The sequence below is a fragment of the Eleutherodactylus coqui genome, chromosome 1 (assembly GCF_035609145.1).
Source record: "Eleutherodactylus coqui strain aEleCoq1 chromosome 1, aEleCoq1.hap1, whole genome shotgun sequence".
Taxonomy (NCBI): Eukaryota; Metazoa; Chordata; class Amphibia; order Anura; family Eleutherodactylidae; genus Eleutherodactylus; species Eleutherodactylus coqui.
This window is the reverse complement of record NC_089837.1, coordinates 145,176,697-145,198,911: the sequence shown is the minus strand read 5'-3', so window position 1 is coordinate 145,198,911 and position 22,215 is coordinate 145,176,697. Positions and strand designations below refer to the sequence as shown.

The following is a 22,215-nucleotide window of genomic DNA, read 5'->3' as shown; positions in this document are numbered from 1 at the left end:
ACATTTCTATCAAATGACTATTGCTTGCTTCCCCAAAAATTGTACTTTAACTTTGTAAACAAGGTAAACTTTGACTGGGTTTAAACTAGTAAGGCTTGGGGGCGCTGGCCACCATCCCAATACCTAGAGGTGGCGCTGGGCTAAAAAAGGTTGAGAACCATTGATCTAACCTGGGGAGCATCTGGAACCTGGATAAAACATGCATCTTCAGTGTTCGCTTGGACTGCTTTTTTCAAGGGCTTTAAAGAAAAAGGGACTGAAGTTGAGTGGACCGCAGTGATGAAAAAAATGGGCGATAATGATCAAAGAACTGGATGTCCAAGGTGTATGGACAGGGGATAACAAGCCTTTATAGAAACAACTCTCCCAAAATATACACTAAATATTGATTGCACCCAGGTGTAAATACTGAATAAAGATACAATGACAACTGCAGTGAGAAATGCAAAACCTCAATTTATTGTCACAAACCGCTATATACAGTAGTATACGCCATTTTGTAGAAAATACAGCGCCACTTTATTACATGTCAGCAAGAGTAGGAAAACTGTAAACTTGTGATAAACCTGAATAGTACTTCTTATAATAAGCGTTTTCTCCCATCATGCTACTGAAAGGACATTAACCTTTACATATGAGGATGTAATGACGTCATGGATTTACAGTTTGCAGATTATAGTAGAAAGATTCCTACACGCTGCCATCTCTGATCATATCAATTATTACTGAAAACATGTCTAGAGTACATATAGGAGAGTCCTTTGTACAGATAAATCCCAATAGGTGGCGCTGCAGAGGCATTATTCCATCTTCCAATTTGCATATTTCCCAGAGGAGCATGGGTGGCCTTATAAGTCTCCTCACACCTTCTAGGTGCTCTCCCTAAGGAGAAACGATACTCTTCCTGATCCAGAAAAATCCCCCAATAGGAAGCGCTTGCAACGTTTCCAATACAAACATCAGAGCTTTTGTAGTGCTTATCAATTGAACATAAAGAGTTCTCCTTTAACACTGCTAATGTCTTTATGGTATCCCAAGAAGTTGGAACCACCATTGCAGTGACCTGAAACAATCTTGGGTTTAGCAACCGCACACTTATACCTGAGTGATCCTGGCTAGAAGAAAAAAAGGGGGGGGGGCGAGGGGGTTCCTTCAATCTTCAGGGCGTTACCACTTATTTGGTGCAATGCATATAAAGTTTTGCTCATCTCTCATTATACAGTATATATTAAAATAAATATTTTAATGAAAACTTGATATTCTCTTAAATCACAAGTGGGATTTATGCAAATCAGAAGCTTTCTTTACAAAACAATGGAGAAAAATAATCTGGTAGCAAAGAAGTGACTATAACCCAAGTGCCCTGGAGGCAAATGTGAGATACAAGGAGCGTGTACTGTGGTCTCCAGCTCAGTTTAACACATTCATGCTCGTTTCTCTACATCGCCGTCCTGTCCAATGAGTGGTAGGATACAGTACAGGTTCTGCAGACCAGCCAGTGTCTAGGAGTCATCATCTCCTTAGGTGTATGAATAGGTCTGAAGTATGATCTCCATCCCTCGCTTCACTTGCTCTGGTTGAGGAACAGCTTTGTAAAGTGATCCAGTTCGTTTTCAAGATGTACAGCTTTGTTTCTACAAAGACAACGACCACCACAATCATGAGAAACATTAACCATGCCAGAAAGGGCAGCCTTTTTGAAATATCTTTAAGGAATAGCAAGAACTGGCAAAATGGCATAACTGTCTCGAACAAAGAGGAGTGATCTCAACTTTTCTTTATTTAACATTAGAAAAAGGTGTTTTGGGGCTGAAACCCCCTTCCGAAGTTAAGCTAGGATGCGTACTGGAAAAGCAAGATGTACATAAATAGAAAGACGATGCTAGCTACTATTTTTTATTTTTACTTCATTATTTTTCTTTTTTATTATATTGAACCTTTTAATTGTACTTTATATTTTTTCATATTTTAATTCATGTTATATTTTATGCGCCGGGCACATGGTTACAGTATTGTCTTTCGCCAATTTTATTTTCTTGCCCATTCTTGTTTTCATTTCCTCCTCATTACATCTTCCAGCATCTTTCCTTTCATTGTGTATTATTTGCCTTTTCAGTACCCATCCAGTTAACTGAAGAAAGGGTTTTTGGCCGCCAAAAATTGTTTTTCTGCTGATTGTGTTAAATAAAGAGAACTTGTGATCACCATTACTTGTTTTTCTTGGGAAAGTTGTGCCATTTTATTATGCCCACTCACGTGAGCGTCCAACTGATCGTCAGCACTTCTATGTCATCTGACACACATCTGTCCATTACCACCAAAAGGCCTTCAAAATACTTTCCAGGCTGCCTCCTAGTCACGGGATTACTTCGCCTTTTTGCTCCTTTGCATCTATCCTCCTCCCTTTGAGTCGTCTCACCCACTGCATGTTGCACCCATTGCATTATGTCACAGCAGCTAAATGCAATGGCATGTTTTGTAACCGGGACCACTGGAGCACACAATGATGTATATAGTCAATATAACCCCAACTTCAGCCTTCTAAACTATCACTTCTCGCTTTATTTACCTGGAGTCCATGGGGTAACAAGAATCTGAAGTTGCCATTTTAAAAGGCAAATTTAATACAGGCGAATACATGGCTCCTTAGGCAGAGCAGACCCAGGAATTTACTGGAAGTCTCGGTCCACCTTTAGAACCATTATTGTTCTCTTCAGGGCATTTGCAGTAAAAGAATCAGAACTTGATTAAAAAGATATTCTACTATTTTGTACCTACAGCTCCTACACAGAACAATCTGTCCCCATGGTTGCAAACCACTAAAAACCCAGTGTACTCCGATTCTAGTCATGTTCCCTACCATCTATCCGCTACTATTATACAGCCTGTGGGTTGGTAGACATAGGAGACATCCCTAACATGTGAAAGCCCACTCACCATTTATTTCATACATAATGTGAATATTCTATAATTAATTAGATAAAATGCCGTCGCTCATGGTATAAACCAAAAGCACGGAGGACAAATACCTTAAAGTCTTGGACCGGTTCTGAACTTTCTCAAGCTGTCTTATTTCTTCCAACTGTCTGTTGATGGATTCCAGTAGATCCCTTTGAGTAATATCAACTTGCTGACAGAGTTTGGTAAAGATGTTGTCAAGCTCCCTAAAAATAACGATCAAGTAAAAAATATGAGAATATGCCGCAGCCTCCAGTAATGTGACAGGTCATCGGGCGAGACCCACCGATAAGACATTCATGACTTGCTATCTGGACGCACCTCAGAGAATTAGTTCTAGTACATTAACCAGCATTGTTGCACTTACTTCTGCACTTGGTGACTGCAGTTGGCACTGGTAATGCTAACAATCATCTGCAGCTTCTGGGCAGCATAGTTCACAAACTGTTGTTTGAAAGCCCTTTCCTTCGCCCTTGTCGTCCAGGTCAGTCTCTCATACATGTACACGCTTCCATATGCCAACACTGAGCAGGCAATCAGCTTCCAGCCCACAGCTCTCCAGATCTGCAGAGGACGAAAAAAAGATTGTAGAATATTACACAGCATGTGGCTTCTGCAGTATAATATAAGAAGCAGATTAAAGAATAGCTGCACTTTTTTGAAAAGTGTACAGAATAGGGGATTATAGGCACTTTTGCAATATGTTTTCTAAAGCTATTCTGCAGATTTTTTTTTTTGTAAAAAAACCCCTATACAGCCATGCAGCTAGGTGAAGACAGTGCTGAGAAATCAGTCTTGAGCTAGCTAACTGCATAGCTCCAGCTGTTCCCGCACAGACCCCTCTAGTGCAGGCACAGCAGTTTTCATAGAACAGAATAGCTGCCTTATATTACATTTATACACTGCCCCCTGCTGAATTTTTTTATATTTATTGCTCCTGCTGCCATCCCCCAGCACTGTGAAGTGAAGTCGGCTTTTCCTCTTCACAGGTGCCCATTCCCTGCCAAACCAAAAGCACTTTTTGGGGTCAGGGTCTCAGTACATTGGGTTGTGACATATATTATGTCACAGTATGTCACAACCCAATGCACAGGAGTCAGGAGAGGACACTAGGTGGGGTGGGGGTGGGGGGTGGGGGGAGAATTGTATATAAAAATTTAATAGAACAGTGCAGGCACAGCTGGAGCTCCTTCAGCTATGTAGTTTGCTGAGAAACCTGTCTTTTGTTAGCTCAGTCTTCACCTAGCTACATACTATGTTTCCCACAAAATAAGACCCTGTCTTATATTCATTTTGCCCCAAAAGAGGTGCTAGGTCTTATTATACTTACCTAGCAGGCTCTGTCCAGGTCCATCCCGCTGCTTTCTGGAGCTCTAATACGCTTCTTGCAGTCCTCGGCTGCCCACAGAAGATCACTTCCTGGCTACAGGATTCATAAATCCCCACTCCAGGAAACGATGGCTGTGATTAGCTGAGCAGCGCTCAAGAACCAATCAATGCAGCGTACAATGAACCAATCACAGCCATCGCATTGTTTCATCAAACCCTGCTTCGATTGGCTGAGGAGAGCTTAAAAAAAACAAACAATCAATGCAGCGCTCGATGAAACAATGCGATGGCTGTGGTTGGTTCATCGTACGCTGCATTGATTGGCTGAGCAGAGCTTGAGAACCAATCACAGCCATCGTTTCCTGGAGGTGGGATTTATAAATCCCATAACTAGGAAGCAATCTTCTGTGGGTGGCCAAAGACTGCAAGAAGCACGCCGGAGCTCCGGAGAGCAACGGGAGGGACCTGCTAAGTAACGCATTCCTCTTTTTTAATTATTTTTATTATTATATTATGTAATGCAGCTAGGGCTTATTTCCGGGATATGGTTTATATTTTAAGCGTCCCCAAAAATCCTAGGGAAAAAAAAAAACAGGGTAGGGCTTATTTTCAGGGTAGGTCTCATTTTTGTGGAAACAGGGTAGATGAATATATAGAAGCACATTGAGAAATTCTCCTATGAGACTGTAATTGAGCATTTTATAGGAGCAAAGAGACTGACTTCAGTTTCACACTGTAGGATTCAGTCTGAGAGCGGGTCACGTTCTCTAATGGAAGAACCAAACAAAGGCAGAAAGTTTGGGAATAAAGTGCTCAGCAAGTTATTCTTAACTGCATGACTGCTTACCCAATCACAGGAGGGGAGCAAAAAACAAGTTCCAGGGTGCTTCTTTAAAGGGTTGTAAGAGGGGAAGAACAGGACTGCTTTATTTCAGAAACAAACATGCATTATTCACTTACCACTCCTCCAACGATTAGGACTCCCATAGAACCTCTTGATGTCAGTGAAGCCAATCCAGACATGACTGTAACCATCAGCTCCTCTTGTGCTACAGCATCAGGTGTCTGGGCAGGGTTACAGGACGCGGTGGGGGTAGTTACAGGTCGCGGTATCTTTATAAGTAAACCACAAAGCAGCATTTCCTATTATAAGTGTGCAAGGCCATTTCATTAAAAAACATTTCATGTAGAAGAGTTAACTGAACATACCTGAAAAACTGGTTCTGTAAATCCTAGCAACATTCGAGTATTATTGGCCCCCAAGTACCGATTAACAATCGATGTCCAACCAAGAGAAAAGCGAAACTCAATATCTTCCTGGAAGTCGCAGCACAACTTCTCACAGTTTAAGTTATAGCTGAGATCAAATTTCTTGCACGACACGCATGTGCTATATTCACTTTGGACAGCAGGGGGCAGCAAAGGTTTTAGGTTTTCTGAAAATGCAAAAGAGAAGAAGATTTAAAGACATTTGCCTTCTGTTCGGACAGAAGTCTCCAGCTAAGAAAAGTCTCAATATCACAGTGCGCCGAAATATAATCCAGGATGTCACATGGCTTATGAACCACCGTCAGGGTCCACACATCAAGGTCTTCAAAGGAGACTCACAATATGCGCATCCTGTCAACTTACCCAGCACACATCACAAACCTTCAGGATGGCGAATAATGAGCGTACATTAAGGGTCCTTTTATATGGGACGATTCTCGGGCATTTAAGTGCTTGACAGTCGTCCCAACAGAAGTGATAATAGTTCAGTGAATGGAGGTGGCTGAGGATGACTTCTGGCTGCCTGCCTCCATTCACTAGAAAACAGTCGTTTAATTTTTATTCCTGCCTAAAATAGGCTGCCATGGCAACTTAATTACACCCACTGATCTCAAAGTAGGGGGCTGTTTGGGACCATCGAACTCCGATTGAGGCAATTTAATTCCACTGTCATAATTGAAGGGTTAACAGCCGCGATCAGTGCGGGTGCTGATCGGAACTGTTGCACGTGAGTGCCAGCTGTAAGAAACAGCCGGCACCCATATTATATGGAAAAGGTTTGACCCCCAATCCTCCTCCATACAAACCATGAGCCCCCAGGACATAAAATGTATGCCCTGAAATGTTAAGGGGTTAAGAAAAAAAATAAATAAAGGGTGTTTACTCTTTGCAAGAAAGGGGGTCCTACACCGCACCCTAGTAGTCGGTGGGGGTCTCAGCAGTTAGGCCCCTACTGATCAGTTGGTTCATATTAACAGATACCCCTTTAAGCTCAGTGTATAAATGTATACAGCAAGCTCACATGCTCCCTCTACTGGTGGCTGCAGGTAGCTAGGCATTTATCATTTAGCTCAGAAAACCAAAGCTCTGCCCTCTATAAAAGATAAATATAATTAATCAGCACAGAATTTGGGATCTTAAAACGACATGGAGGTAACAGCTGGACATTTAAGCTATGCCTTTGGTAAAATCTTTGTGTAAGACAATATGCTACTTTCCTACAATCTGAGTACAGACAAGGTCGCTAATCAGCAGGTAAAGAGGTTACCTATAATGTCCTCTTGTGCTTTGTATATAGAAGAGTTCACGGCAGCAGAACATCGGTCCGCCAACTTTCTTCCCATTCCTTTCTCTATGTGTCCATTCAGTTCCTATACTCACAAGGGGGGAGAAAAAAAATAAAAATAGTAATACGCAGAAAATAAGATGTGACTTCGCATTCCACACAATCCCAGTTTTGTCATCCTGATGAACCTTTTTTATATCTTAAGATAATAAAATGCATTCAAATTCCCATCGCTGCCCTGCAAACTCATCAGCAGAATGTAGATGGCGGCCTGCATCCTCCTGACAGATCTCATCACTCACACAGGAGTATAATGGAGAACTGGGAGAGTTACCCGGCAGCTATACATCCGGTCCGTCTTTGTGATTAACTGCTGATAAACATACAACCAAGTTATGTGGTTTTTGACTCTTAGCAATCATGTGGCAAAAAAGGTGTTTTAGTGGCCATACCTACTGCGCAGCACCACATCGCGCATGCAGCCATGTAATCATTGCAGCAAGTGCCAGTAGGATAGCTTACATTTTTATAATGCTTCAGAAACTGTTGTGATGGGTGGAAGTCTCCATCAAACCGGTCCACAAGAAGGGATAGATGGCAGATCTCATCCGTCATAGCATCCGACACCTGGCAATATAAAAGTATACATCAATCCACCCGACTAGGACTCCATTGCATCGCCAGACATTATATAATAACGGAGCGCCGGAAGCGAGTGGTGTATTAGTGCGTCAGCGTCCCTTCACCCTACTTCACCTTTTGGGCAGCAATCTTCCGCTGTCGTTTTACAAGCCAATTCAGCCATCCCCAACAGCACCGCCATCTCCGGCTGGGCTCACATTGTGTTTTTGACCTACATATAGCTCATACACTGGGAAAGCTCACGAATTACATGCAAAAAGGTATCCATAGCTTTGTACTGCCAGACAGAAGAGCATCTTTTTTTTATCCTCGTCTTGCCAGTCACTATGCTGTTAAAAAAGGTGCCCAGTAAATAGTTTAAACTTTTTTTTTACAAAAAAAAAAAAATATGGTAGCTTATGGACATCCATTAAAAATATATTGTGAATGTTGGCATCTGTCACAGCCCCCATTTAACGTATAAATCGTGAGCTTACACACCATGTAAGTAAAATAGAGTCCAAAAACTAGATGTAAACAGGGTCTTACCTGCACTGGGCTGAACCTGAATTAGGGTGCGTTACGTTTATATGGGATAAGGTGGATACAGCTCTGCCGTGCATACGCAGCTCACAAACAGCTCTGCTACATTCATTTTCATCAGGACTATAAATACTAATGCAAACTAGGTTACCAGTCTGTGTACAAAAGTTTTACCTTCTATAGCCAGAGTTTCTCTCTACTCCCAGGCATGAAACTGGTCACCTCATCATGAAAAGGTCTTTATCAGGGACCTTTGATTAGCTTTACTGCTGCCTGCTGTGCCTCACGGGGCTCAAGAACCTTCTCAGTGGAAGATCAGCACTTCCTCTTGCCCTGCACTCATTACACAGATCAGTGTAGGGGAGGTAGAGAAGCCTGCAGCCTCAAAATTCTGTAAAGGACTTAGAGTGCTTTATTAGCACTCCAGTTTATTGTTAAGAAAGCGTTCAGGGGGATCTGGCACTGCCAGATCCTCCTGCCATTAGATTATAGGATGCACACACTCTTAGCAAGAGAAGATTCTTGCTAAAAAAATGCATTTACCTAGTCCAAAAAATAAAGTTTATTTGTGTTTTTTGAATGATTTGGCTATTTTTTTTATATGTAAAATTGATTTTTACTTTAACAAGGATTACAATCCCTTGTTTTAGTTTCATTTTTCATCCCACATGAAGGCTTGTTTTTTGTGGGACAAGTTGTATTTTAAAGGCTCCATTTAATGTATTGGGAACCTTTACAAATTATTTAAGTGGGGTGAAATGAAGGCAAAAAAACAAATATAAACCTGCACTACAGTTTTTTGGATATGGTTTTCACTGTGCAGTAAAAATGAAATGTAATGGCAGCACTATTTGGTACAAGGTGTACTGTAACTTAAAGGAGTTGTCCGGCCACGCAGGGTGAAATTTTTTTTTATAATAATGCATGTGAGCGGTTAAATGGCTGGGATTGGAGGTTTCGTGTCACCCGTCACATTAAAGCAGGAGTCCACCTGTCAGCCGACAGACAAGCTCCAGCTCTTCTAAATGCAAGATTCCTGTGCTGGCCTTGGGCTAGGCCACAGTAGGCTAGTCTAAGGTCCCTTAGTGACCATTGCGCAAAAAACAAAAATTGCATGGCTGCCACCAATTTCATGTGTATACTGCCAGCTACATCTGCAGTCAGGGTAAACAGATTGGACAAGCTGAATTTCCACTTCCAATCCTTTGCTCTCCTTGGACACAAGTGCAGAAGGTGTACATGACTAATGTAGGTGAAAGGAAACTCCAGCAGCTTTATTCTCACGGGGTGTAATGCATCCTAACATCACATGCAATTCCAAGCTACGTTATAAATTCTCATGTTTTTGACCAATGGCTGCACTTTAGAGAGTGGACCACTGTAACCAGAGTTGCAACTATGTCTTCCATAGCACACAGTTCTAAAAAAGCAGGGTTTTAGGTTGTAGATTAAGAAATCCCACCCACGGCAGACAAGCCTCACCTGTTTGTTCACCACCTCAGTGATATGTACAATTCTTTTCTGGACTTCTTGAGATAGGATCTTCATCTGATTCTGTATAAACTCTAGCCGATCCACCTGGTATTCACGGTTTTCTATTGCATTCACCCTGAAAATACCGGCACACCACAAGTGTCAACATACACCAATACCCCGTTTAGATGGAACGATAATCATTCAGTTTAAGTGCATGCAACGACTGGATGATGAGCGAAGATCGTGAGCTTCCCACTTGTCGTTCAGTTTCAGCCGGCATAACCACCAGCGGGGGGGGGGGGGCTGGCACTTATGGTTCAGTTTAAGCACTGATTGTTCAGGATATCACATAGGAGTGTGAAACACTAAACGACTAGCGTACGAGAACCACACGATGCTCACCGAGAATCCTGCAGTTTAAACAGGCATCACGAGCGCGGACGAGGAGCCAATAACTTCATCAGCTCGAGCAAACGAGAATTGGGAGATTCTCCGTCCATGTAAAATGGCCTTAACTCCATAGCAGAGGTGGGTAAGGGAGGAGGGGGCCAGTAGACTAGTATTCAATCCCATTCACCAAATTATTTGGGCCCAGCACAGATCCTGAAGGTACCCCACTGTTAACTTTAGCCAGTTTTGAAATTGAAATTGTATCATATATGACCCCATCTCTTAACGAATGCTTTGCTGATATGGCTATACAGTTCACCAGCCCAGGCTTCTGGAGCTTCATTACAAGGCTATTGTGAAGTACAGTATCAAATACTGGTTTTCAGTAAGGCCGAATGCACACGACCGGGTCGGTTTCCGCATGTGGGATCCTGCAGCAGAATCCGACCCGCTGCCCTGTGGGTGAGCCCGGCGTACCTGTCCGGATGCTTCTCATCTGTGCTGTGGATGTGCCGGCCAGCGCAGCGGTGGACATGTGCAGTAAAGATGTGACCGCACCGTCGCTAGGCAATTAGGCGGATCCTGCGGGCTTTCTGCAATGAGGATTGCAAAAGTGCCGTGGGACGAATGGCTTCCATTGACTTTAATGGAAGCCGTCCGCATGGAATCCGGCTCAAAATAGAGCATGCTGAGATTTTTCCCCATGAGCGGGGGTGAGGTGGGAAGCAATTAATTTCCGCTCATGGGCATGAAAACCCGCTTTTCCATAGTAAAAGGTATTTTCTGTGGAATTCAAAGGCGGACGTCCGCTCTAGATTCCGCAATGCAAATCAGACTGTGTGCATTGAGCCTAAATTATTTCATCACTGCTATAATGTTAATTATTTTTGGAACGCACAATTTAAATTTTATATGGATCCAATTAATAGTCATTTTGCACCATTTACGGCATTAGGAAAAAAGGATTATAATTTTAAAGGGTTTTACAGCAATAGGACAAATGAAGACAGAGGGGAAGCAGTTCTTGCTGAAGGAGGATTAGCTACACCAATGTATTGTACAAATGCATTGTCCGACTTCTAGCTCTTGCGCTGCAGGAAGCAGACAGCTCCATACATTATGTAGTGGCCTGGGTTGGTACTGCAGTTTGAGTCCTACTGAAGTCTCTGCACAATGTATGCGCAGGGTGCTTCCTGCAGCAAACCAGCTAGAAGTTGGACAAGCCTTTTCAGCATTACATGAGCCTAATCCAGGCACGGACAGCCTATTGCTTCAGAAGCAGTATCCACTCCCCAAAATGGGTCAATCATTGTGAGAAACAGCCCCTTTAAGACTGGTCCTTGTTTGATACATGACATCCCTTGAACTATATATAGAGAATGGAAAACCAGATCTGCCTACCTTTTATCAGCAGCCTCCACGTTAATGGCATCCATTATAGCTTTCACAGTATCTGTAATTTGTTTAGCTCTGATAGTGTGCTGCTCAAACTTTGTTTTCACTGCTGACTGCGAGATACATTCCTGTGGGGCCCAAGTCACAACACATTACTGTGATCCCATCCAAAGCACGGCAGGAATAACAAAAGGCAGATGGCACCAACCAGTGCCCGAGGAAAGGACTCGCTGCTGCTCAAATAAATATCAAAACCAAAGACGACATGGCAGAATGAAGCAGGAACATGAATGATGATGCAACAGCGGGCGGACGTCCTCCTCCTACTCAGCACAGTAATGTGTATTAGTACAAAGTAACGTGCAAACAAAAGAGAAATGACCGGCAGTCATACGAAGGATGGAATGGAGATTATGCGATCAACTGAACCACTATTGTAGAGGTGGCCATAAGGTAATGAAATGCAACGACTACACCAAAAAAAAAAATACCCATTTTATACAACAATCGTCTGACCACCTACCCTGGACCCTGAGGACTTACATAAAGCAACGACACAAAGAAGGGTTCAAAGTGAACTCCACTCACTGACTCCCTACTCCGTAGAAATGTCATCTAGTGGTGGAGAGGCAAACCAGTAAGTGCCCCCATCGGCCACGGTCTTATTCTCAGGTCACAAATTAAAAGAGCAGGACAGGGTAGAAGATGATGAACAACATCACCCAAAGTTAACACTTTTATCTACACTGTTCACAATTAGGTACTCTTTAAAGGGTTTGTCCAGTTACCGCACAACGTCCCTCCGACACTGTTTATTCCAACAGCGGTCCTTAGGTCAGGTGATCGCTGCAGCATCACACTCCCGAATTCCTGGCATCACTGTGCTCAGAATGTGAGCACTGATGCCACAAGAGTGAGCAGTGAAGCTGGCTGCAGTAGTCACCCAACTTTTGGGGACAGCAGTTGTCACAAACACCAGGACCACATCAATGTAGCAGCACTGGATTCCAGCAGAGGAATAAGTACAGCTCTGTTTATTACTGTACTTCAGTCAGCTATATTTAAGGGGTGCTATCCAGTAACCGAACCACCTTTAATGGCAGAATTGACTGTATGCGCACAGATTTAAATCAATATCTCGATTATTGATTTCCCTGCTCTTTCAGGGGATTTTGTTAGACTGATGGACACATCATTTACTAGACACAAAATACAAGATGCTCCAACTAGTATGTCTAAGGGTAGGGCCTAAGGACCGGATGGTCTGCCTCTGAAAGCTTTTCTAAATTACACGGACCGATTGGCACACTAGTGGCGAACAATGTCTGAGCACACCTATATTTGTGGTGCACCATCAGATTCTTTAAAATTCCACTAGTTTATCCTGAAGCCTGGTAAAAACCCTGTAGAATGCGATTCATACCACCCCATTTCGCTTCCAAATACGAACTATATTTCCCCTTTTAGTTACGGTGTTCTTTACGTGACCTTAGTAAGCATCCTTTCAATAAAAAGGGTTTAAAAAAAAACAAAACCACAACCCAAAACTATAAAAAAAATTGGTTAAGTCCACAGGAGGCCCCATTTCCACATGTAAACTACACCTGTCTTTGGAGTCACTTTTAAAGTAGAGCTTCACACAAAGGTTTTCATCGAAGATTTTTTATTGCAGTTTTTTGAGCAAAAGCCAGAAGTGAATTCAAAGTAGATTAGAAATATAAATGGACTTGTACACCTCCTCTGGGGAAGGCAATGGCAAACCATCCCACAAAAACAGTCTGCCAAGAATACGTCACAATGTGACGTCACCCCAAGAGTCAGTCATAACTTGTTGCTTGCATCAGGGGACTTTACATAAAAAACCTTCTACCTGCTGGATTCATTTCTGGCTTTGGAGCAAAAAAAAAACTTGCATGAAAAACTAACAGAAAAACGTGTGGAACGTGGAATTTCTGCTGCAGAAAATATGCTGGAAATCTACAGTGGGCAAATCCACACTTAAATGGCGCTGCTTTTACCTCATATTTTCTGCTAAGGGTTTTAACCCTTGAACTTCAAAAGGAAGAAATCCATAGCATAAACAGACACGCTGCAGATTTAGAATCTGCTATATATAATTATACACGGTGGGGAAAAAAAAGTATTTAGTCAGATACCAATTGTAAAAGTTCTCCCACTTAAAAAGATGAGAGAGGCCTGTAATTGACATCATAGGTAGACCTCAACTATGAGAGACAACATGAGAAAACACATCCAGAAAATCACATTGTATGATTTTTAACGAATTTATATGCAAGTTATAGTGAAAAATAAGTATTTGGTCGCCTACAAACAAGCAGGATTTTTGGGTCTCACAGACCTGTAACTTCTTCTTTAAGAGGCTCCTCTGTCCTCCACTCATTACCTGTATTAATGGCACCTGTTTGAACTTGTTATCAGTATAAAAGACACCTGTCCACAACCTCAAGCAGTCACACTCCAAACTCCACTATGGTAAAGACCAAAGAGCTGTCGAAGGACACCAGAAACAAAATTGTTGTCCTGCACCAGGCTGGGTAGACTGAATCTGCAATAGGCAAGCAGCTTGGTGTGAAGGAATCAACTGTGGGAGCAATAATTAAAAAATGGAAGAGATACAAGACCACTGATAATCTCCCTCGATCTGGGGCTCCACGAAGATCTCACCCCGTGGGGTCAAAATGATCACAAGAACGGTAAGCAAAAATCCCAGAACCACACGGGAGAACCTAGTGAATGATCTGCAGAGAGCTGGGACCAACGTAACAAAGGCTACCATCAGTAACACACTACGCCGCCAGGGACTCAGATCCTGCAGTGCCAAACATGTCCCCCTGCCTAAGCCAGTACATGTCCGGGGCCGACTGAAGTTTGCTAGAGAGCATTTGGATGACCCAGAAGAGTATTGGGAGAATGTCATATGGTCAGATTAAACCAAAGTAGAACTGTGTGGCAGAAACACAACTCATCGTGTTTGGAGGAGAAAGAATGCTGAGTTGCATCCGAGGAACACCATACCTAATGTGAAGCATGGGGGTGGCAACATCATGCTTTGGGGCTGTTTCTCTGCAAAGGGACCAGGACGACTGATCCGTATACATGAAAGAATGAATGGGGCCATGTATCGTGAGATTTTGAGTGCAAACCTCCTTCCATCAGCAAGGGCACTGAAGATGAAACGTGGCTGGGTCTTTCAGCATGATAATGATCCCAAGCACACCGCCAGGGCAACAAAGGAGTGGCTTCGTAAGAAGCATTTTAAGGTCCTGGAGTGGCCTAGCCAGTCTCCAGATATCAACCCTATAGAAAATTTTTGGAGGGAGTTGAAAGTCCGTGTTGCCCAGTGACAGCCCCAAAACATCACTGCTCTTGAGGAGATCTGCATGGAGGAATGGGCCAACATACCAGCAACAGTGTGTGCCAACCTTGTGAGGACTACAGAAAACGTTTGACCTTTGTCATTGCCAATAAAGGATATATAACAAAGTATTGAGATGAACTTTTGTTATTGACCAAATACTTATTTTCCACTATAATTTGCAAATAAATTTGTTAAAAACCAGACGTGATTTTCTGGAGGTGTTTTCTCATGTTGTCTCTCATAGTTGAGGTCTACCTATGATGTCAATTACAGGCCTCTCATCTTTTTAAGTGGGAGAACTTGTACAATTGGTATCTGACTAAATACTTTTTTTCCCCCCACTGTATATATTACTGGACTGGTGAACTACATGAGTTTTGTACTGTAAATGCTAAGGGATTTCTGCAGCATTTACACTGTGAAGGTGGTCTAAGGGTTTTTGTTTTAAGCATCTAAAAAATTCCATAACTTTCTTGCAATTTCTTGTGGCATTCTTTGGCCACAATGTTAGTCTTATGCTCTTCCCTGTGGAAAATCCTATTAGAAAATTGTCAGCAGAGATGCCATATACACAGAGCATCCTGCGACTTTGAAAAAACAAAAAACACAACACACTACAGCACTTAGAACAGATACTATCAAAAGTATGGCTGTTTGAGCAAGAATAGTTTCACGGACTGATGCAAATATTAAAGAAGCCACCGTGGTCACCAGAATGCCGTGGCCCCTTCAAACAGCTGATTGGTAGGCCTGCCAAGAGCCTGCTTTAAAAATCAGATATTAAATGCCTATCAAGAAGCGACACTATCAATTTCTAAAACCTGGCTATCCAATTTGGAGAATTAAGAAAAAAAGGGGGGGGCGGGATTTTCTTCCTGTATAAATTTGTAATATATAGTTTTAGCTTAGTAGGGAAACAAAGAAATGAGAGAACATGTTTGATACAGACAGTCCTGACACATCCATACATGAAGGAAGGGGAATAAAATTAAAACAGGTAAGAAAAGCAGGAAAAGAAAAGCAAAAGGGTAATTGTCCCCCAAAGAAGTGAATCTAGAGGTCAGCAATGATGAACAGGCTGACCGATTAGAACACACTGCTAGAGCTAGAGTAGGAAGGAATGACATGGAGAAAGACTGAAACAGGAGAGGTTAGTAACTGCACCGCAGGAAACATGGTACAAGGAGTACAGCATTACGTCTTATACCCTAGGAGTAAGGACTCTCACACAGGCGCATTTTTACATAGAACATACAGCATTTGTTTTAGCACATTTTCAGCGTTGCAGCGCATTTTTTTACTATCAGAAACTCAGCCCGATATCGCACTTGGGAACGTGCGGTTTTCCGACAGATGTAAGGAGTTTGTGTGTCAACAATGCCTTGCATCCCTTCTGGGAAGTAGGGATCCTCCGAGGCAGGTAAAAGTCACACCTGGAGGATCGGCAAGTGTTTCTTATTGTTTGCAGAGGGGGACCTCGCATCACACTCGCGTGCGCCTCGCACGCCTTACGTTGTTTTTTGCTGGCCCATTGGAAAACAATGGGCGAGGCGTTCCAAGAGGAAGCCCACACATGGCATGCCGTAATTTTTTCGCAACACGAAAATCTCAAGTGATTTTCTTGGCTGTGTGAAAGAGGCCTTGCTGCACAAAATATGCTCTGAAATTAAAAATAAATAAATAAATAAATAAATTAAAAAATGCAGGCAAATGTTTACAAAAATGCTGCTCTGCGCGCTGTAAAGCGCTGAGATTAAAAAAAAAAAAAACGCAGCATTTTTATGAACGCTTGTAAGAGAGTGGAGTGGCCTTACTGTTCTGCTCCTTAAATTCCCATTAAAAGAAATTTAAAAAAACGGACATTTCTTTTTGTTTATAGAAAATAATCTGAAGAAAACACAGCTTTATTTCCAGTGACTTGTGCCTGTACATTTCCCCAGCGAGCCTAAACTACGCCCTACATGAAAAGCTTTACAGCCCCCAAATAAACTAACAGGAACGTTCAACCTGATTACACCAAGGTTTTATACCCAAGAACAACATTGTACCTCAAACAGCTTTTCAAATCTCTGGAACTCCAAGAACCTTATCGGAAACCCCTCAGCAAGAGCTCCACCTAGGAAGAAAAAAATAAATAAATTACAGAAAATTACTATGGATTTTTTCAAAAGGACTAAGGCCAGGTACAACATTTCAGTTTTACATTTTTTTTCTTCCCATGAACAGTTAAAAAGTGTAAAAGCTCCAAAAATGTTTAGTTAATCTAAAGTTATTGTGCTGTTGGAACAGATGACAAAGACTGATGAGAAATTTTTTTTTTTTTTTTTAATCTTCGCTCTCACGATTCAGGGGAATCTTCCTCTAAAGATTGCACTGGCACTGCAAATCCAATTCTTTTCACAGAGCCATGCATGTGCTCTCCTATACAAGTCTATGGGAGAGCAAGCACATCTCAACAATCACTTGAGTCACAGATGCCTCCTGCTGTGGGATGGCGCAGGCTCATTTCTGAGTCTGTGCCACCCAAAAGACGTAGGTTTATGTCCTGTTGCGTTAAGTACCATGCGTCCAGTATGTAAACTTGCGTCCTGTGGCACTATAGGGAACTTTGAACTTGTCACATCCCCACAGCGCTATAAACTAAGTTATGGTGCTATTAGGGAATGTTACAGGGAGCTGGTTTATTATATTTTTTTTCTTTTTAAAGAAAATTCAAGTACTGAGATTGATTGTGTTCATATATAAAAATATACTATAAATGAATGTATAATACTCAAACTGTGAATGAAAGTATCTTTCTTGATACCCGTAGATAGTATTACCTCTTGTACTGCACATAGTCTTCAGCCTATCTGCTTACAGGGTTTACTAGCGGCGAGGACTAACTTTGTAAAGTTACCTTATTGAACTTCAGCCTAGGCCTAAGCGTATCTCCCCAACAGGCTGATTTAGACAACGATTTTTGCTCAAAAAGCGCTCAAAGCCATCTTTTGAGCGATAATCGTGTCTAACTGCACTGACATCATGCAGTTTTCGTTGCTGATCACTGATCATACAGCATGCTGAAAGCGCAGCGATCAGTTATCAGGAATTCACAGCCAGATAAAGCTGATACTATTGTTTCAGCTGTATCCTGCTTCCTGAAGACAGGCGGGGTATAAAGAACACAGCAGTCTAGCTGTGTTCTGCATTCCCCACTCGGAGCGCACAGCTGTATAACAGCCAGGCGCTCTGAGCGGGGAACAGCTGGATGCAGAAGACAAGTGGGGCCACCCTGCTTGTGTTCTGCATCCTCCATTCAGAGCGCTCGGCTGTATAACATCAGCAAAAAATTTGCTTGAAAGTTTTGCAAGTTTACTGGCACTGTATAATAGACGGTAGAAAAAAAAACCTCAAATTATCCACAGGACCTTAGATTTTTAGGGTCTAAAGATGGATTAGAATTAATTAGACAACAGAACGAATTGTAAAACCTGTAGAATGAGATCTCAGAATCTTGTCATTTACGGAATGTGGAAACTGAACTCCACCTACCAGCCTCGGGCATCCCTTGTGCCTTATGCATCCTGGCACTTAGTACCTCTTTGGCAGAAACAAAAAATATGCGATCTTTTGCTTCTGAACGATCCACCACTTTCAATTCATCCACCAAAAAAGACTGGCAGCGCTCAGTATGTTGTTTACGCACCTGTAATACAATGCAGCTATAGAAATAACCCCGATATATGGCAATCCTACATATTCGTGTTATCAGAAAGGTATTAGGTAGAGATGAGCAAGCGTACTCGTCCGAGCTTGATGCTCGTTCGAGTACTAGGGTACTCGAGATGCTCGTTACTCGAGACGAGCACCACGCGGTGTTCGAGTCACTTCCATTTTCTTCCCTGAGAAATTTGCGCGCTTTTCTGGCCAATAGAAAGACAGGGAAGGCATTACAACTTCCTCCTGTGAAGTTCCAGCCCTATCCCACCCCCCTGCAGTGAGTGGCTGGGGAGATCAGGTGACACCCGAGTATATAAACTGGGGCCGGCCGCGGCTCGCCACAGATGCACGCTGAGAGACATTAGGGAAAGTGCCGTCTTGCTGTAGCTGCTATAGGGAGAGTGTTAGGCTTTTATCGTCGTCTTCAAGAACCCCAACGGTCCTTCTTAGGGCCACATCTGACCGTACTGTTGAGGCTGCTTTTAGCAGTTTTGCACATTTTTGTTTTGTATATCGGGCGTGCAGACCATAGCGTCCTCAGTCTGCAGTCATTTTACAGAGTATAGGGGCAGTACTGGTGAGGCAGGGACAGTGGTACAGGGAAAGAGATATACTGGCTATATAGGTAGTGGGCTTTTTCAAAAAAATTGGAAAAGAAAATCTTTGGGTTGCCTGTGACCGTGTTCCGTTTACTGCTGGGGGTAGTAGTCTGCTGCGTGTCTGCTGGGGGTAGTAGTCGCTCATTAATACCCAGCTAGGTGTTACTGCAGCCTTGCGCATAATTTTTTCTGGCTGCACTGTGCTTTCAATAACCACAGTCATCCTCCAACAGGGAAATCCATATACAGGCTATATAGGCAGTGGGCTTTTTCCCAAAAATTGGAAAAAAAAATACTATATTTGGGCTGCCTGTGACCGTCTTCAGTTTACTGCGTGTGTGCTGGGGGTAGTAGTCGCTCATTAATACCCAGCCTTGCGCATAATTTTTTCTGGCTGCACTGTGCTTTCAACAACTACAGTCATCCTCCAACAGGGAAATCCATATACAGGCTATATAGGCAGTGGGCTTTTTCCCAAAAATTGGAAAAAAAATACTATATTTGGGCTGCCTGTGACCGTTTTCAGTTTACTGCGTGTCTGCTGGGGGTAGTAGTCGCTCATTATTACCCAGCTAAGCGTTACAGCAGGCTTGCGCATAATTGTTTCCTGGCTCTACTGTGTCCGTTACATGATCGCCGTCATCCCGCCAGAGGGAAACAGTATACATATATACGCTGCATACGGTGTCCGTCTGGTTTTTCACCTCACCATTTTTAAAAATTGAAGCAAAATACTTAAGGCCTACACTTTTGCTACATAAATGTAACTGGGGCCTTGTCTATACTGCAACTACTGAAATGTGAAAGAGACTGTTATCTCCCTAAACTGCTGCAACGGGAATGTTACTGTGGCCTGTCTTGACTGCTACTGAAATGGAACTAATACTGTGCTCCCCCTATACTGCTGCTTCGGAATGGTTACTGGGGCCTGTCTTGACTGTTACTATTACTGAAATGGAACTAAGACTGTGCTCCCCCTATACTGCTGCTAGTGATATGTTACTGGGGCCTGTCTAGACTGCTACTACTACTGAAATGGAACTAATACTGTGCTCCCCCTATACTGCTGCTAGTGATATGTTACTGGGGCCTGTCCAGACTGCTACTACTACTGAAATGGAACTAATACTGTGCTCCCCCTATACTGCTGCTTTGGAATTGTTACTGGGGCCTGTCTTGACTGCTACTATTACTGAAATGGGCGGTTGGGCAGCATGTTACCCAGGAGAAGTAGCAGCGGAGTGTCATGCAGGCAGTGATTGTGCTTTGTTGGAGGTAGTGTGGTGCTTAGCTAAGGTATGCCTTGCTAATGAGCGTTTTTCAGAAGTAAAAATTGTTGGGGGGGGCACTCTTGCCGCTATTGTGGCTTAATAGTGGGACCTGGGAACTTGAGATGCAGCCCAACATGTAGCCCCTCACCTGTCCTATCCGTTTCTGTGTAGTTCCCTTCACTTTCTTGTATTTCCCAGATTTTCCCAAATGAAAACCTTAGCGGAGCATAGGTCCCATACAAAAATGCTTGGGTTGCCCATTGACTTCAATGGGGTTCGTTACGCGAAATGAACCCTCGAGCATTGCGGGAAGTTCGACTCGAGTAACGAGCACCTGAGCATTTTGGTGCTCGCTCATCTCTAGTATGAGGGCATCTTCACATGCTGTAGATTTTAGAAAGAAAATCCGCATTGCAAAGTCCATACCAGATTTTGACACGGATTTCACCCCTTCATTTACAGGAGTGAAATCGGTGGAGAAAATCCGTAATATAAGTGGACATGCTGCGCAGGTCAATCTATGCTGCGGATTTTGTCAGCCACATGTGGATGGAAGTTCTAAGATTCCATCCACAATGCTTGTATTTTAAATGCTGCGGATTTTCATCTACAACCTGTGTGAACATACCCTTAGATGTTCTGTAGTAACACTGTTGTTCTTACACGACTCACAATATCAGGCAAATACAGTAGAAACTACTTAATATATCACAGAGATCAACTTACATCCTCCATGTACTCCGGTTCAGATGCAGATGCGTCCCAGCGATTATTTAAGATAAATATATTTGGCTTTGAAAGTCTCTCATTGACCTTATGAAAGAAATGTTTTTCCTAAAACAGTACAGATAACAAAAAACAAAACAGTTACATATAAGTCTTAACCCTGAAACCATACGGCTAAGCCCCTGGCAAATTGCTCTATATTGGTAATCTTTGGGTCAGGATCACAAAGTACAATTTGGTACATGTATTTTTGCATATTTCTAGTCAAAGTCAAGAATGATACATAAGGCAAGGACAAAGGGGTTGTTCCACAAAAAAATATTGTTTATAGTCAAGTACAGCCGATAAGTGTAAATACAAAATGCTTATCATTAAAGAAACGGTTTACATCCTCCGATACTGTAGGACTAATGTTAGAATAGCGCCACCTGCTGTATTTATTCTGTATCCACCTCATAATTGTTGCAAGCTGGTCACACCTAATCAGCCCTGCTTCTCTCCAGTACAGTGTCATTCTCTTACTCAGCATCTCTTCTGACATCAGAGAAGATGCAGCAACTTCAGAAGCAGCCGCTCACCACATCAGGGATCCCTCCACATATCTATGGAGCAGAGAGAAGAGACACCGAGCATGTGCGACCGCATGTACGACCACCTTGGAAGATTTACTGAGGTGGAAACGAAAGCAGCAGGTGGAGCTATTCTTAATCCTAGAATATCTGGGGATAATTTTTTTAAATAAATATAAATACATAAAAATCTTTATAATTATCAGCTGTATTTAACTATAAGCCATATTAAGACGGGACAATCCCAGTGAAAAAAAAATAAAAATACCTGCATTCAATAAAATTCATTATGGTGATGCATATACTGACTGAGAAGAGCTGAATATGTCATGTAACATTTTGTACTCTCAGTGCACTGTGATCGTACTTGGTGTGGAGTGAAGACAATGTAGTCAGTCATATGATGGGGATTGGTGGTGGTGGGGTAACAAGACTTCAGGTTGGACAAGTTACACTCATGACCTATTACACATAACGATTGTCACTCTAAACATGAAGCCATCATGCACTTTTCATTTGTCGCTCAGTTTCAGCCTGCATAAAAATAAATGGCTGCTTCGCTCACTTCTCATTACGGCTAAATGACTCCTGCTCAGTGTGTCACATAGAATGTAAAGCACTGAGCGAGAAGTGAGCGATGATCTGCCTATCTAAATGTTCTACACAAGCACTGACATCACTCGCTCGTGCGCTTGTTTAACCC

At 42.5% G+C, this 22,215-nt stretch overlaps 1 protein-coding gene across 4 annotated transcripts in view; it reads right to left on the bottom strand.

Moving 5' to 3' along the window:
• Positions 1 to 436: 436 nt before the first annotated feature.
• Positions 437 to 22,215, bottom strand: part of MFN1 (mitofusin 1) — a 38,116-nt gene continuing 16,337 nt past the window's right edge. For all 4 annotated transcript variants that reach the window (XM_066601430.1, XM_066601452.1, XM_066601441.1 and 1 more), the window contains exons 7-18: positions 20,944 to 21,051; positions 18,180 to 18,333; positions 16,694 to 16,761; positions 11,273 to 11,394; positions 9,488 to 9,614; positions 7,364 to 7,468; positions 6,824 to 6,926; positions 5,497 to 5,723; positions 5,248 to 5,400; positions 3,326 to 3,522; positions 3,030 to 3,164; positions 437 to 1,634 (exon numbers count right to left, since the gene is read on the bottom strand). In XM_066601430.1, coding sequence (XP_066457527.1) covers positions 1,565 to 1,634; positions 3,030 to 3,164; positions 3,326 to 3,522; positions 5,248 to 5,400; positions 5,497 to 5,723; positions 6,824 to 6,926; positions 7,364 to 7,468; positions 9,488 to 9,614; positions 11,273 to 11,394; positions 16,694 to 16,761; positions 18,180 to 18,333; positions 20,944 to 21,051 — 1,569 coding nt within the window. In that variant the 3' untranslated portion in view covers positions 437 to 1,564. The remainder of the gene's footprint in view (positions 1,635 to 3,029; positions 3,165 to 3,325; positions 3,523 to 5,247; positions 5,401 to 5,496; positions 5,724 to 6,823; positions 6,927 to 7,363; positions 7,469 to 9,487; positions 9,615 to 11,272; positions 11,395 to 16,693; positions 16,762 to 18,179; positions 18,334 to 20,943; positions 21,052 to 22,215) is intronic.